The following is a 16231-nucleotide window of genomic DNA, read 5'->3' as shown; positions in this document are numbered from 1 at the left end:
GCACCATGCAACAAGTTAAGGTGTGAAATTTTAAAAGATGTCAGCTGACTAGCTAACAGGTTTCAAATGTTTAACTTGAGGAGGTGGCCAGTGGTGTTAAAAAACAACTGCTACTAGATAGATAGATAGATAGATAGATAGATAGATAGATAGATAGATAGATAGATAGATAGATAGATAGATAGATAGATAGATAGATAGATAGATAGATAGATAGATAGATAGATAGATAGATAGATAGATACTTTATTAATCACAAGGGGAAATTCACAAATTCATTTGGCAGTACATATATATATATATATATATACACACATATATATATATATATATATATATATATATATATATATATATATATATATACATACATACATATACATACATACATATACATACATACATACACACATATATATATATATATATATATATACATACATACATACATACATACATATACATACATACACACACATATATACATATATATATATATATACATATATATACATATATACATATATATACATATATACATATATATACATATATACATATATACATATATACATATATACATATATATATATGTATGCAGTTATGCATGTGCGTCCAAGGGTCACCTTCCTGGCTCATCTGAGGCAAGTGCTACCACTCCGGGACACCAGGGGGAGTGATTGCTAACTCTTGTATCTCTCTTATCACACACTTCTCCGAGGAGACTCCCACCGAGGGAAACTGACTATGCCTCTTTGAGCGAGCCAAGGAGCTATAAAAGCGAGGTGCTCCAGAGAAGTGACATCTCATTCAGGAGAAAAGGGCACCAACTTACAAAACATTGATCCTGTCATAAGACCATTCTCCTGAGCCTATTGCTGGGAAGCCAGTGGCTAAAGTCTTAACAGTTGTTAACTCTACACTAAAAAGAAACTCTTGCTTTCAATTTTTTTGAAAATAGGGTGGCCCAGTTGACACCCCAAATTTCCGTTTGACCCATGTCCTTCCCTTGACTGACAACTATATTATCTTATATATAAACGTCTATGCGTGGAAGTGTGTGTGTCTGTCTGTCCGGCCCAGAAGTGAGAGGTGGAGTCGGGGTAAGGGCTCAGAGGAAACAAAAAACTTGCTTAGCTGCTAATAGCACAAACGAGGCCAGCACATCAGCAAAATGGTATCCCTTTTACTTTTCCTCCCACCACTAATACACAAGCGATGTGAGCACGTCAGCAAAATGAATCCTATAGGTAGGGGAAAGAGATGCTAAGAGCAGTTCCTTTCAATTACCGGACATCTCTACATTTCAATTTTTTTTCTGACGTTTTCAATAGTTTCCTGGACCCCGGGCTTACACAGCAAGTGTATATATATTGTATATATAGTGATTTATTTGTGCGAATCCAAGAGACACGCAGCAGGCTGAGGGGAAAGAGGCAGGATCCTCCTCACTCACGTGCCAGCCTCGGGGCATTCCTTACCTCTACTTACCTAGCGAACGAGAGAATTACTTAATGGATTTAGATTGTTTTTTTTTTCTATAATTTGCTTGAACATTCTGGTTGATTTTGCGACTTCTATCATCATGCCAAGAATCATAATTCGTTTGCATGAGCAATATATTTGCACTAATGCGAGACAGAGGCTGCGGGCAGAGGGGAGGAGGAAGCGTGACGTCAGGAGTAGGGAGCCAGGCAGGGCCCTCCTCACTGTCCTGTTTCACTATTATGTGCCGAGCCAAGGGGGACAGCTAGTATATGCCAGTCCCTAAAAAGTATCCCCACAACAGGACTCTGCTACCTCATTATTTTATGATGGAGATGTTCTTACCTGACTGATCTGCGCCTCACATAGGCTTAGTGCTCAAGCCACAAATTTCCATTTTAATCTCAACATACCACAACATTTTCTGCCACATCTTTTAAGTATCCTCCAAGTGATGTATAAATATACTATACATGCATCTACATTTTTATTTAATTAAGTTTAGGATTTCATTACAATAAAAAATATACAAGTGAAATCAATGTAATATGCATATCTTATTCATATCAGATCAGATAATCAAAATAATTTAGTCTGCAAAAAAAAAACCAGATAATTAGCCAAGTCCCTTGCTAACTACTGTTTTCCAGCATATTCACACAAGAGGAAGCAGCCAAATTGATGTCAAGTATTACAATGAAAAAGTGTGTAAAAATTCATAGTAGCCTAGTTATCCGTCATGGATGTCTGGAGGCTGGAGTCACTACCAAAAGTGAAGTGTGCAGGATGAGACCAACTTTGGATGGGGTACCACTCTCTAGCTGGGTACATTCAAGGAAAGGCACATGGAGCCACTTACACACTGGAGCAACTGACCTGACAGCGCAGCTCATGGCTGCATGAGGACCAATGACAATGTGAAGGTGTGTGTATGTGTGTATGAGCAGGTATAAATATGGATGTGTATGAGTGTGTGTGTATGCCTGCTTACATACAGTACTTGCAAACAAATATACATAAAAGTAGTAGTAATACTGTTACATGTACAGTGTACAGTGAAATACATACTTGCATGTATGACAATATACTGTAAGACATAGCCATTCTTTGGAGCCCCATATATAATAAATACTATTTGTGTGTGTGGTTGTGTCTGCAAGGATTTGTAAAAGTACTGTACATGTGTGGGCCTAAATCTACGTGTACATTTATGTACACATGCATGTGAATACATAAGAGTGAATGTGTGTTTATATTTACACATGTACTCTTACACATTTATATACACACACATCCAACAACATCCACGGTTACTCTGGTAGTGTGCTTTGGATCATGGATCATTGTCCCATTGAAAGCCAAACTTTCTCCCAGCTTAACCTTTCTGTTAACAGGGCTTTACTCCAGGATCGGTCTATATTATGCAGCATTCATCTTCCCATCAGTCTACACTAGAGTGCCCCACAACAGGACTCTGCTACCTCATTATTTTATAACGGAGATGTTGTTACCTGTCTGATCTGCGCCTGACATAGGCTTAGTGCTCAAGCCACAAATTTCCACTTTAATCTCAGCATACCACAACATTTTCTACCACATCTTTTTAGTATCCTCCAAGTGATGTTTTTCAAATTCTTTTAAGCAAGGTCGCTTTTCTTTTTCTTTTCCAGCCTGGGCTGTTTCCATGCTACTGTTCCATGAAGGCCATTGGAGACTGTGGAGCAGTGAACATCCTCTCCTCTGTGCTTCGCTATAAGTATGTCTATCCCTCACTTGTTTTGAAGGCTTGCTTTGTGGAAAATCTCAAACACACTGTTGGACCCCAGTAAGAAGTGGGGGATTTATTCTCATAACTATACTGAGAACAGGTGATCCACTCATCTCCTACAACAAACTGGGTGAGTTGGTAAGTTAATACTCTGCACCTGAGCAAAGTTAGCCTTATACTGTATTTACAAAAGATACAAATTCTTTATTATATCTGACAATTCTCAGCTTTTTTAGCAAATTGTTGACGTTTCTTTTTTTATATGGCACGATGTATACCACTTCATAAATCAGCTTGGATAGATTTTATCTAGAATCTGAAACAATAAAATGTGGCAGCATGGCAGTGCTGCTGCCTCGCAGTAAGGAGAGCTGGGTTCGCTTCCCGGGTCCTCCCTGTATGGAGTTTGCATGTTCTCCCCGTGTCTGCGTGGGTTTCCTCCGGGCGCTCCAGTTTCCTCCCACAGTCCAAAGACATGCAGGTTAGGTGGATTGGAGATCCTAAATTGTCCCTAGTGTGTGCTTGGTGTGTGGGTGTTGTGCGTGTGCCCTGCGGTTGGCTGGCACCCTGCCCAGGATTTGTTCCTGCCTTGAGCCCTGTGTTGGCTTGGATTGGGCTCCAGCAGACCCCCCGTGACCCTGTGTTAGGATATAGCGGGTTGGATGATGACTAACTGACAATAAAATGTGAGAGACGTTTTGGGGGTTGAATAATTTTTCAAGGCACTGAATGCCCCTAATGTCAGTAAACTATATTTGAATAATGTGTTTCTTTAAGTCAATAAAAAATTGAGGACTGAAAAAAAAAAAAAGACTTTTGAGTAAGCCTGGTGGTGTGCTAATCAGTGATATTCTACATACTGTACCAAACAAACTACCATCAAAAGCGAATTTAATTTCAGAAGCAGCAGGCATGCTGAATGGTACCAGTTTTCCCTCTAAGCTTTTTTTTTTTAAGGATTTTTTTCCCTTTTATCATCAGTTTAATTAGCAGTAATTGAAAAAACAAAATTATTCTGTTTTCCGTTCTACTGGACAGCTACAGGAAATAGTGAAGCTCAACCAGGTGTAGTGTTATGTAAGGTTTCTACTTCATACCGAGACAAATATTTTACATTAGTTAATTTATGTATTCCTCACTCTGTGCATTTGTTGTAAATGATTTTTATTATTTCTCCCACTTTTGCAGCACGGTAGTTGTAATTTTTTAAAAGAGCATGTACTGCACTTTCTATACATTCAAAGGCTGAAGAGGTAAAGAGAAGTGTGGAGTTACGCTCTTCCAGTTCTGCTCGTCCTTGGCCGATTGATGCACAAAACTGTTTAGTTTTTTTTTTTTTTCTCTCTTGTGAGATAAAAGATTTTTTCAAAGTACATAGGACTGAGAGCTCTGCATTTGAATAAGCAGTTAAAATTCTGAATTTACAGGACATTCTTAAACCTACTTAATCTGACTGTGGGTTGGCATGGAAAATTTGAGGCTATCCTGACACAATCAGGCAGGAACCAACACTAGACAGGACATTAGTCCATCGCAGGACACACTCACACACAAAACTTATAGACACTAATTCACCTAATGTACACATCTCTGGGGATGAAGGAGGAAAAACACCTTAAAGAACACTGACAGAGGCACAGGAAGAACATGAAAACTCTATATGGACAATGACTGGAGATATGAAGAAACCAAGCTTAATACTGCATTTGTACTAGCTGTTGTAAAACAATACAAAAAATAGCTTGGTAAAATAAGAAATATTTGTTTACTGCTTAGCTCACTTTCTACTCTTTGTACGCTCTACCATTAACAGCAAATCATTACACACAATATTATAGAAATGTGTTAAGCAAAATATGGCATGTGCAAGCTCTGCATGCTCTCTTATATTGCTATGAATTTAATGCATTTATATTTGAAAATCCAATTAAAATTAAACAATATAGAGTACAAAATCCAGTCTTCAGTTCCAATTTTGCTCAAAACATTTTCTAAGATTCTGAACTTTTGATTTTACCAAGAAAGTAAGAGAGTAAATTTACATGCATTATAACTGGATTAAAGATTTTGGAAAAATTAGAATTAAAGAACTGACAAGCTCTGGCTTTGTTACGCACAATGGCCTGTTTGTGTCATTGATCTAAGGTATTTGCTTTAAAACAGTTTTTGTGGAAAGAAAACAGTAATTCAAAAAATAACTTCTGAGGAGTTTTATTTTTATATCTGCTTCATAACCTGCAAGATTATCATTAATGTTACATGAAATGCGAGGACCTTGTAGTAAACATTATGGTGCTCCGTAGCTCAGTAGACTTTCCACAGATGAAGATCCTTGGGTGAATCTGGGTCAGCCCATCTCTAGTATTTTTTTGGACGCTTAATAGCGCAATTTATTAATAAAGTTTTTCATTTGTCCGTCTGGTGAACCTGCATTTATCCAGTAGTGCGTGTGAACAGCCACAGCCTCTCTGTGCAGTAAAGGAACCAATCCCACCCGGAATGCCAGTCTACCACAAGGACATGCTCAGGCACACTGCCACCCTGGGACAGACGAGAGTCCAGCCCTGGATTAACTATTAATTAATATAAGCACATGCTTAAAGCACCAAGGGCAGGGGGGCAATGCAGAGTTTTTTTCCCCCCAGCTATTATGCTCTTAACTCTTTCACTGCCACACTCGGCTTTACCCTTTTATTTGTAAGTGTCCTTATATGTCATGTTCAACTTTAATCTGCATTTTTAAAGAGCATTTTCTTTGGTACGGTGAGTGACCCAAGCTTAAAAGTTTTGTTTGAAGGTGTCAACAGATACCACATTCGTTTCTGTGTCACGGAGTAAGAATTTTGTTTCCTTCAAGTGTAAATACAGCTGGCTGGCATTTAACTCATCGGCTGATTTGTCAGTTAAGCAATGGCAGGGCCAAGTGGGCACCATTGTTAAGGCTGCGTTATGGGCATAAGTCAGTCTTAATCCTATCATGTCAAATTGTCTTGTAGGGAAACAGTCCTCAGCAAAACAATAAGCAAAGTATTACAATTTCAAACAGAGAGCAGCCCATCCATGAAGTGAACTCAGGTCTCAGAGGCTACCTGCATTTTCATTGTTCCAAAAATACAGTTATCCGGTTCCTCTGTCTCTTTTTGCTATTCTCTGCAACTTGCTAAAATAAACCTTGAGAGATACACAGTGCATTTAGAAAAATAAAATATTCACACCAGCAAATAAAGCCATTATTTATGTGCTGCATACAACTTGATAGATCACAAGCTCATGCACATACAGTATATTCTTCATCACTACAAACTGTAGTTTTGGAAAGTAGTATAAAGTTGTACCCTGGCAAGGCTTCTATGTTCTCTCTGGGTTTATGTTTGTGAGCAATCTTCCATAAATTCTGGCTTTTCCTTATTCTCTAGCGAAATACCTTCATCTTTAAACTACTGCAGTGGCATGTTCTGGAATGCCAGCCTGAAATGCACCAGCTATTTTGAATAGGAAGGTTCATAAAATGGATAGGTGAATAGAAACTAAGCCTGTCAAGAATGATTCTCTATGTATAGCTAATTCAAAGACCGAGGAGGGAAAAATCTTGGGATTTGATAGTTGCTTATTTTTGGAGGATTGGTTAGACATACCATAGTCTCGCTGAAGCCAGACATACATACACACATACATATATATATACATACACCATCTGGAGACAAACACGAGTGAATTTTGCTTAAAATTGCGAAGGAACAATTAGGTGGTTCACCAAGTGTCACATTTCTAAACCAATCCAATGCCACATGAAGGCAGCATTCAAAGTAGAGGTGGTAATTTTGAATTTCAAAAATCAGAGGCGCTGTTGTTAACCTAATTCGACAGACATCAAGCTTCTGTTTATGATGAACTGTCTACAGTCGACAAATCTCTTAAAAAAACCCTGCTAGACATATAAATGTGTGTTGCATGCGCAGAGAGCAAATTGCATATCTGACAAATCAACATAACCTGTTCCAAGGAAAAGACCTTTCTGTAGATTATATATTGACATCTGAATTCATCAATGGACAAATAGTAAATGTGAACGATTTGCTGTCACAGGTGCTGTGTGTGATGTCAGTTGTTCAGCGTTATGACGATAGTGTAGGAGTTGATGTAAGCTGGAGAGAATCGGTAGCTATAGTCATGAAAATATGAACTTTAAAATATGTATTTGAAATAAATGGTGTATCACACTCTATCAATAGGACTGCCTTTAAGAGAGCGGATAATGAAGAGCCACAGGAGATGCAGATTTCAGATCTCAAAACACCTGAATTAACAAATTTGCCTAACGACACCAGTAGATGCACAGATGAGGCTGCAAAGCATCCACCTTCTGATGTCCCACCAGAGCGGATTTAACAATTTAACATTACTGTCTAATTGGAAATGCAAATATTCCATGACAAAGTAGTCACAGCGTTTTAACTCATTGAATATCCATAGACCACAATGCTTATGTAAACTCTGTTTGCTGTTGTTATGTCATATAGTGATGCAGCAGTTAAAATGACAGAATGATATAGTAGCAGACAGAGGCACTTCTCAAACATATGGAGACCAATAGCTGCAGTGATCTATGTGTGTGTGTGTGTGTGTGTGTGTGGGTGTGTGTGTGTGTGTGTGTGTCTGACTCTGTTGTCGCAGAGCTCATTGCAATGTGCAAATTAATTATTAAGCTTCAGTTACCTTGTGCTACTGAACTCCTGAATGGATAACAGCGTTTTAAGCTTTTTATTTACTCTCAGTGTCAGATCTTTAGTTCAGCATCTTTTGTCTCACCTTAAAACACTGACGGTGAAGAAAATGGGGGTGAATGTTTTAAGAAGAACCCTTTTGGGTGTAGCCTTTGCAGCACAAGTTTTCTCTGCTAATCACTACACGCTTTCTAAATGGTCGTCCCCAGATATGTATCCATGTTTGAGAATGATGTCTGGCCCCATGAGATTAGCCCTAGCATGAAATATCAGAGAGAAGCCGTATCTGCCACACATAGGACCTGCCACTCTTGCATTCCCAAATTATGCCCTCTTACCATTTAGGTAATTGAGTCACCTATTCACCCTGGATTTTATGATAATTTTCTACATATAGGCGATGGAATCACAGGAGTAGTATAGGGTTGGGTTTAAATCACTCTTTGAAATGTATTTTATGACGGTTCATGACTGATCATAGCCAGAATTAAAATGTACGTATTTTTTCAGTGTAATTATTTTTTGGCTCACCTACTGCATGGAAACATCAAAATAACGATGAAAGAAGTTTAACAAAGTTTTCCTTCTCTCCAGCATGCATGCATGCTTTGGAGTACAATTAATAATTATATATGTCCAAGAAGCCTATGATGGACTGGCACCTGTCCAGAGGTTCTGGAAGCCTTGGATAACAAGGATGAATGGATTTCACCTTCCTCTTCATATACTTGTGGTGTTGTAGAATGTCCACGTGTGTGGCCTCAGAAGGGTGCCTGTTACAATATTTGTAGGCCTCTTCATTTTCACTGGGAATGCTCTTTATTGGAATATTCATTTTCCTCTCCTCTCTTCAGATCTCAACTGGCCATTATACTATTAATGGACAGCAGTAGAGTGTTGTACCGTGTTAGCACTGTTAATGGACTTAATATATATTGCCTTGACTGTGGAGTTAACCATATTGAATTTGTTATGTTTTACTGCATGTTTAGTATAGGTTGTGTTTTTTATGTATGTATTTAATGGTACTATGTCTCTCTGGAAAATCCTTGAGTACCGTTGGTTTAACTTTGTGTTGAATGAGCGGTTGCTCGTGGAGTCCCGAATGAGGCACATTACCTGCATTGTGAGGGAGCGTCAGTTACGGCACTACGGCCATGTGGCCTGATTCCCTGAGGGTGATCCGGCTCACAGGATCCTCATTGTTGGGGAATCGAGTGGCTGGATGAGGCCAAGGGGTCACCCACCTAACACCTGGCTGCGGCAGATAGAAGGTCATTTCCGGAGGGTGGGACTGGACCGTGTGTCTGCCTGGGGGATTGCCAACTGGTATCCCAAGTTGTTTCGTCATGTGGTGGGTGCGACAACACACTGTACCAGTGCATGCTCCCCAGCTTGACTTGATGTAATTTGCATACCAGCTGTAAAGTTGTTACAGTGGTCAGAGCCTGAATGGATTCACGGAGGAGCTCAATACAAAAAGAAATGATGTTGAATTAATTGCAGGTTCTGAATTGGTTTTCTAAATGAAGAAGAAGAAGGAGGAGGAGGAAAGCATTACATTTACAAAGCACTTTTCTCACTACTCTGAGCATTTTACATACTGTAGAAAGTTGGAGTCACTTCCACCATCACTAATTTGTGGCATCTACTTGGATGATGCAATGACAGCCATTTTGCACCCAAACTCTTAACATGCATTAAGTTTTAGGTGATGAAGGGATGAGAGATATTTAGCCAATTAGAGACAGAGGATGATTAAGGGGCCAGAATGACCATACTATAGTGGGCAATTTGGCCTGAATTTTATTGAACACCCTACTCTTTATGAAAGATTCCCAGGAATTTATGACCACAGAGAGTCAGGACCTCAATTCCAAGTATTTTCAAAAGAATGATGCCATTTTTACAGGCCAGTGTCCCCATCACTGCACTGGGGCATTCAGCTTCACACACCAACCACAGGTTTGGCCTCATAAACACCTCTTCCAGCAGCAAGCATTTCCAAAACGGTTTCCATACCAGCCATGCCAAACATGCACTTTAGGGCAGGTAATCCACTTGAAGTTAAGCATGTAGTATGGCTGCTGGCACCCATTTTATGATATCTCTAGACAAGAAAAACACTGAAGCAAACACAAACTTGCATTATGTTCATGTGTCCATTTATTTTTCAAGTCCACTTAAACAAATACTACAGAGTCATGGAAGCCATTGCCAATCCCACACTCTTAAATCACTGGTTGTTTAATGGCCCTTTGGTGGGTTGTATGGTTCCTGATAGTTCTTTGTCGAGAAATGGTTCTATTTCATTCTGTGAACTGTTCTTTGTAAACGAAGTTGGTTTGTTGGTCTTTGAAAAGTTTCTTACTATGTGAACAAAACAGAAACCTTTAAAGTATAATAGACTACCCAGCAAAATACTAACAGATCAAGAACACCTGAACTGATTGCCTGTGTTATTGTATACAGCAAGAGTGCTTTGAATCATTAACCTATTGATATTTCACAAATCTGTTACTCATAACTCATGGAGTCATTAATAGTTCTAAATAACGGTTCCTTTTGAAACCTTCATGTAGATGGTTCTTTTGACAACCTAAAATGGTTTCTCAATGGCATCACTCTGAAAAACCACTTGGCATCTTTATTTTTAAGAGTGCAGCATCATGGAGCACAAAGAATGAAATTAACTGAAAAGACCTGTGGATATACACATAAATAGTGTCGAATTATTAAAAACAAAGGGAGGGAGAAGAAGAGAGTTATGGGGTTTGTGAAGGAGTAATGTACATTGTGTTGTTCCGTTTACTATATGCAAATCAGAGAAAGCTACTAACATGACTGCTGCAGCAGCATTTGCTCCACCTTGATAAATGCAAACATTATATTAAATGCATTAAAAACAACAAATCCATGTCTCTAAATTCAATAATGACAACCAATTTACCCCTGCGTTTAAGTTATTCCCCGTCCTAGGTCTTCCGATGGGAAAAGATGAGCACTGCGGAAAGTTAACGGTGTCGCCCATCCGGGCAGGTTAAAAGGCGCAATCGTGATGCCAAGTGACACTGTGATCGAATCGTGCCAAGGCCGACAGCAGTGTGCGCCTTAAACCTGCAGCCACGAGCGCCAGAGACTGATCAGTAAATACAAAAGGAAAATTTAAACACACGCAGTCCATTCAAAGAAATGCAGCCTTATTTTCCCCATCAAATGCAAATCTGTCAATAGTATTGATCTAATGGGATCGATGTTGCACTTTCCAAATCTGTCTATTCGATTGTTAACTTTCTGAAACTCTTCAAAGTTTCGGCGACCTTCCTTTTAAGCGGGTTTTCAAAATGTGCTAGCAAGCTGCCTAATAAAAATAATGACGCGTTGACTAAGCCCAAAAAAGAAATAACATTAACGGCTTCTTTAAAAGCAGCCTCATTACTTATCTGTTAGGGTGCTTTCGGATAGACTGGCGACCTGCCGGGATTGGCACAGGACCCCCGCGACCGGCACTGGGTCAGCGGGTCAGAACACAGATTGATGGATGTTTGGTGCACACCTGATTAGCCTCGCCGCCTCATATCTCCAGGGTTCTGGGTTCATATTTGCGTCAGGTCGCTGTCTATGTGGTGCTTTCTCCAGATTTTAGTCTAAAGGCGTGTAGGTTACCTTGGTTGGTAACTTAAATCGGCGTGACATACGGGAGCCAGCGTGCCCCACGATGGCCTCTTATCAACTGCAAGGTTTGTTCCAGTCTTGAGGCTGCTGGCTCCGGTACAGCATCGGCCCCCAGAGTGCTGATTTGAAATGCTCCAGGGACAATAATGAACAAACGTTGGTGGTAAAACAAAACGTTGTCTGTTTTTTTTTTTAATCGTTTATTTAACAGCTCTCTGATTATTCCAAGATTTTCCTACTGTATTTTTAGCGCGTAATGATGAAATAATCAGTTAACGCTTGAAGTCACCGATTAATAAAACTACTGCATGTCCCGATAGGATGACCGTCGAGAATTTTTCCGAAACTGCAGACTGCAGAAGCGATCTATCTTTGCATGTTATATAGTGCCTTTCCTGTCTATTTATTTGCCTAGAATACCCGATTTGCTCCTTTGCTGACTATATCCCATTTCATATCATCAGAACACCATTTACATTTCCACAGTTTTATGCAACAGAAAGCTAATTTGCGAATGCTGTGCAGGCAAATCGCTCTAGAATAACTGCCGCATACTGGCCATTTGAACTTACTGCTGTAAACAGCGCTCCAAGGCTGGTAGCCGTAGTACCCCGTTATCCTCAAAATCCTCTCTTCAATGGAAGTTAGCCCGACAGAAGCAGTGCTGATGTCCTCCACGGACCGGGAAGATTTCAGATCCTCTTTAATGGACTCGTCCACCACCAGGTATTTCAGCTGGCGCAGTTGGGGGCTGATATCGGACAGCCGTCTTGGGCTCACATCTGGAGATCTCCGCATCCCTCTGAAAAGAAGCGAAACAGTGAGGGTTCGGCGGAGATGGGGCAGGCACCCTGGACCGACAGCTAGACAGCCCAGGCCAGCACATACAAATAGGAAACCGCATAACGTTTAACGGCTTGCACGCAAACGACCCTCTGCCACTGATATTTCTGTTTATGTAAAAGAAATCGTGAGCGAGAGAAAGCAGTTACAAAACTGCTGTAGTTTTATCAACTCGCCCCTCTTTTTTCTCTTTTATATTGCACTTAGTAAGAAACACTTCCACTTACAAGGTAACAGATCGGGCTGTTTTAGTGCGAAACTCTCCGATCCCCATAAGAGAAAAAGGTTGCGGGTGTTGGTCGAATGAATTACTTTGAATACTCCGATGCCGTCTGCTGGGGTGAAGATCGCATCGGTTAAGCCAGCCATCGAGCCTCAGTGCTCCTGAAGCGATCCCATTCTGAGGAACATCTGAAGAGCAGCCGCCGCCGCCGCCGATGATGAGATTGTTCCAAATAATCGCCAAGCTCTACTCACAGATGTAACCACTGGGAGGCATTCTCACCATCGTGTATTCATGTCTATTACATGCAAATTAAGAATACGATTATCAAAATGCATGCGCATGGCTATCCACACTACTATGATCTCAGTCTTATACTGTGATCATCTTATTTAAATGATCTTTACAAACAAAAAAGGAAGGCATTGCCATTAGAAGGGGGCGGGGTTTAAAAGAAACTGCCTCTCTTACGCTCAACCCTCACTCATTCAAGAATCCTCCAAATCATTTTATTGTGTGAACTTCAACTAGAGGGAGCCACATGTACTGCGAGAATTTTAAATTTCACACTTCTGAGCCGTCATTGCTTATCTGAGATGTCTGGAGTGCCCGCAAGTAACCCTGCGTAAAAGCGGATTTCGAAATCCACGGCTTTTATCGAGAGCTGCTCGAGTGTTAAATTGGAGCTGTGCTTATTTGAAGGGGGTCTGACCGAGACGATGCACCCGTTCTGACATGAATGTGCCCCTTATCTTTAAGCAGAGATTTCCTGACCAGTGCGCAGTGACAGCCACACGGGTGATTCGGAAAATTCTCCTGTCAATAGAGGATAGCAAGTCTGCCCAAAGGGCTTTGATTCACTTCATTATTTACTTTTAATTTGGTAATAATTTTGTGGTAATTACCTTATAGCTCATATTGTCGGATCGGTCAGTAATCCGTTGTCAACGTGATAATTTAACTTTTCTCCCACATCCAAAGTACGTGCAGGTTTGATTAATTAGCGACTCTGAACTAGCAGAGTGACAGTGAGGCGGGAACCCAATGATTTCACCTTGGCGTGCCAGTCGAAGCCCATGTGGAGCCCCTGGCAAAAAAAGAAATAAATATTTTGAGCCCCTCGCAAAAACAAAATAAAATGTTTTTTGTTTAATTTTTTTTAAATAATTAAGCGGAAGCCAAAAAACAATGGATGAAAAAAAATACAGATGTCTTCCTTAAATACAACAGTCCGTCCTAAGTAATGACAAACTAAACAAGAACAAAGTGCACGCAGGATAATGATTAAAACTACTATTACTACTACTAATAATAGTAATAAGAATAATAATAAACATCCTTTCTATAATTTTCTGTCTCTATATTTTTTCCCCCTCAAGATTGATTTTGAAGTTATTTGTTTTATAAGTTCAAAAAAATTTATCTGGTTAACTGTATACTTGTTTCTTTCTTAAAATAATAATAATAATAATCCTAAACGTGTGGTTTGAAGCAAACGCACAATTAGAAACATAAGAATGTAAGAATAAATTGAAAAACACGATTAACGATGTCCGTTATACATTATATGACTTAAACATAACATTTAACTGCAGCACTTTCACAATTGACATGTAACCGAATTTAAGAACTGACATGACATTGAGAACTTTTCTGTTTATAGTTTTACCGTCTTTGTCATCCTTCCCTCAAAGTCCTCTATGCCATTGTCACATGACCAGCAACCTCTTGCACCGAAGTAGTTGCGCATCTCACTGACTGCAGCCATCAAATGATCAGGGGTATAATAAACACAATTAAGCCCTGGGCATATTCTGTGTTCATTTATTATGGCCGTTGAGGCAGGTTTACGTAGTAGAATTAATTAGATAATTATTATGATGTTACTGTAATTTCAGGTTGAATGTGCAATCTTCTTCTTAAAACCTTTCTGATCTCTATAGAACGTCGTGATGTCTGTGATGTCTAACAAAGAAAAAATAGTACAGATAGCTAAGCACTAACAGAGTGCAGGATGTCTTCATACATTCATTATCAAGCGTAGCAAGCTTATTTGGCTTACATTTGTGCTGATAGTGATAGTAATACTGTCATGCTGCTGTGATAAAACAAAAATTAGTAATGTAAAGACTCTGTGTTCGTAAATTTGTGTTTAGTTCAAGATTCAAGATTCTTTAGATAGATAGACAGATAGATAGAGTGCATCCAGAAAGTATTCACAGCGCATCACTTTTTCCACATTTTTTTATGTTGCAGCCTTATTCCAAAATGGATTAAATTCATTTTTTTCCTCAGAATTCTACACACAACACCCCATAATGACAACGTGAAAAAAGTTTACTTGAGGTTTTTGCAAATTTATTAAAAATAAAAAAACTGAGAAATCCCATGTACATAAGTATTCACAGCCTTTGCTCAATACTTTGTCGATGCACCTTTGGCAGCAATTACAGCCTCAAGTCTTTTTGAATATGATGCCACAAGCTTGGCACACCTATCCTTGGCCAGTTTCACCCATTTCTCTTTGCAGCACCTCTCAAGCTCCATCAGGTTGGATGGGAAGCATCGGTGCACAGCCATTTTAAGATCTCTCCAGAGATGTTCAATCGGATTCAAGTCTGGGCTCTGGCTGGGCCACTCAAGGACATTCACAGAGTTGTCCTGAAGCCACTCCTTTGATATCTTGGCTGTGTGCTTAGGGTTGTTGTCCTGCTGAAAGATGAACCGTCGCCCCATTCTGAGGTCAAGAGCGCTCTGGAGCAGGTTTTCATCTAGGATGTCTCTGTACATTGCTGCAGTCATCTTTCCCTTTATCCTGACTAGTCTCCCAGTCCCTGCCACTGAAAAACATCCCCACAGCATGATGCTGCCACCACCATGCTTCACTGTAGGGATGGTATTGGCCTGGTGATGAGTGGTGCCTGGTTTCCTCCAAACGTGACGCCTGGCATTCACACCAAAGAGTTCAATCTTTGTCTCATCAGACCAGAGAATTTTCTTTCTCATGGTCTGAGAGTCCTTCAGGTGCCTTTTGGCAAACTCCAGGTGGGATGCCATGTGCCTTTTACTAAGGAGTGGCTTCCGTCTGGCCACTCTACCATACAGGCATGATTGGTGGATTGCTGCACAGATGGTTGTCCTTCTGGAAGGTTCTCTTCTCTCCACAGAGAACCTCTGGAGCTCTGACGGAGTGACCATCGGGTTCTTGGTCACCTCCCTGACTAAGGCCCTTCTCCCCCGATCGCTCAGTTTAGATGGCCGGCCAGCTCTAGAAAGAGTCCTGGTGGTTTTGAACTTCTTCCACTTACAAATGATGGAGGCCACTGTGCTCATTGGGACCTTCAAAGCAGCAGAAAGTTTTCTGTAACCTTCCCCTGATTTGTGCCTCGAGACTATCCTGCCTCGGAGGTCTACAGACAGTTCCTTTGACTTCATGCTTGGTTTGTGCTCTGACATGAACTGTCAACCGTGGGACCTTATATAGACAGGTGTGTGCCTTTCCAAATCATGTCC

At 40.2% G+C, this 16231-nt stretch overlaps 1 protein-coding gene across 1 annotated transcript in view; it reads right to left on the bottom strand.

Annotated features, from left to right (window-relative positions):
• The window catches only part of slc35f3b (solute carrier family 35 member F3b), a 360618-nt gene extending 347169 nt beyond the window's left edge, over nucleotides 1–13449 (bottom strand). The window contains exons 1-2 of the mRNA XM_028820728.2: nucleotides 12723–13449; nucleotides 12225–12454 (exon numbers count right to left, since the gene is read on the bottom strand). Coding sequence (XP_028676561.1) covers nucleotides 12225–12454; nucleotides 12723–12769 — 277 coding nt within the window. The 5' untranslated portion in view covers nucleotides 12770–13449. The remainder of the gene's footprint in view (nucleotides 1–12224; nucleotides 12455–12722) is intronic.
• Nucleotides 13450–16231: the final 2782 nt, after the last annotated feature.

The sequence above is a fragment of the Erpetoichthys calabaricus genome, chromosome 15, assembly GCF_900747795.2.
Source record: "Erpetoichthys calabaricus chromosome 15, fErpCal1.3, whole genome shotgun sequence".
NCBI classification, from domain to species: Eukaryota; Metazoa; Chordata; class Cladistia; order Polypteriformes; family Polypteridae; genus Erpetoichthys; species Erpetoichthys calabaricus.
The sequence above is the reverse complement of the archived record's forward strand: the minus strand, read 5'-3'. Positions and strand labels throughout refer to the sequence as shown.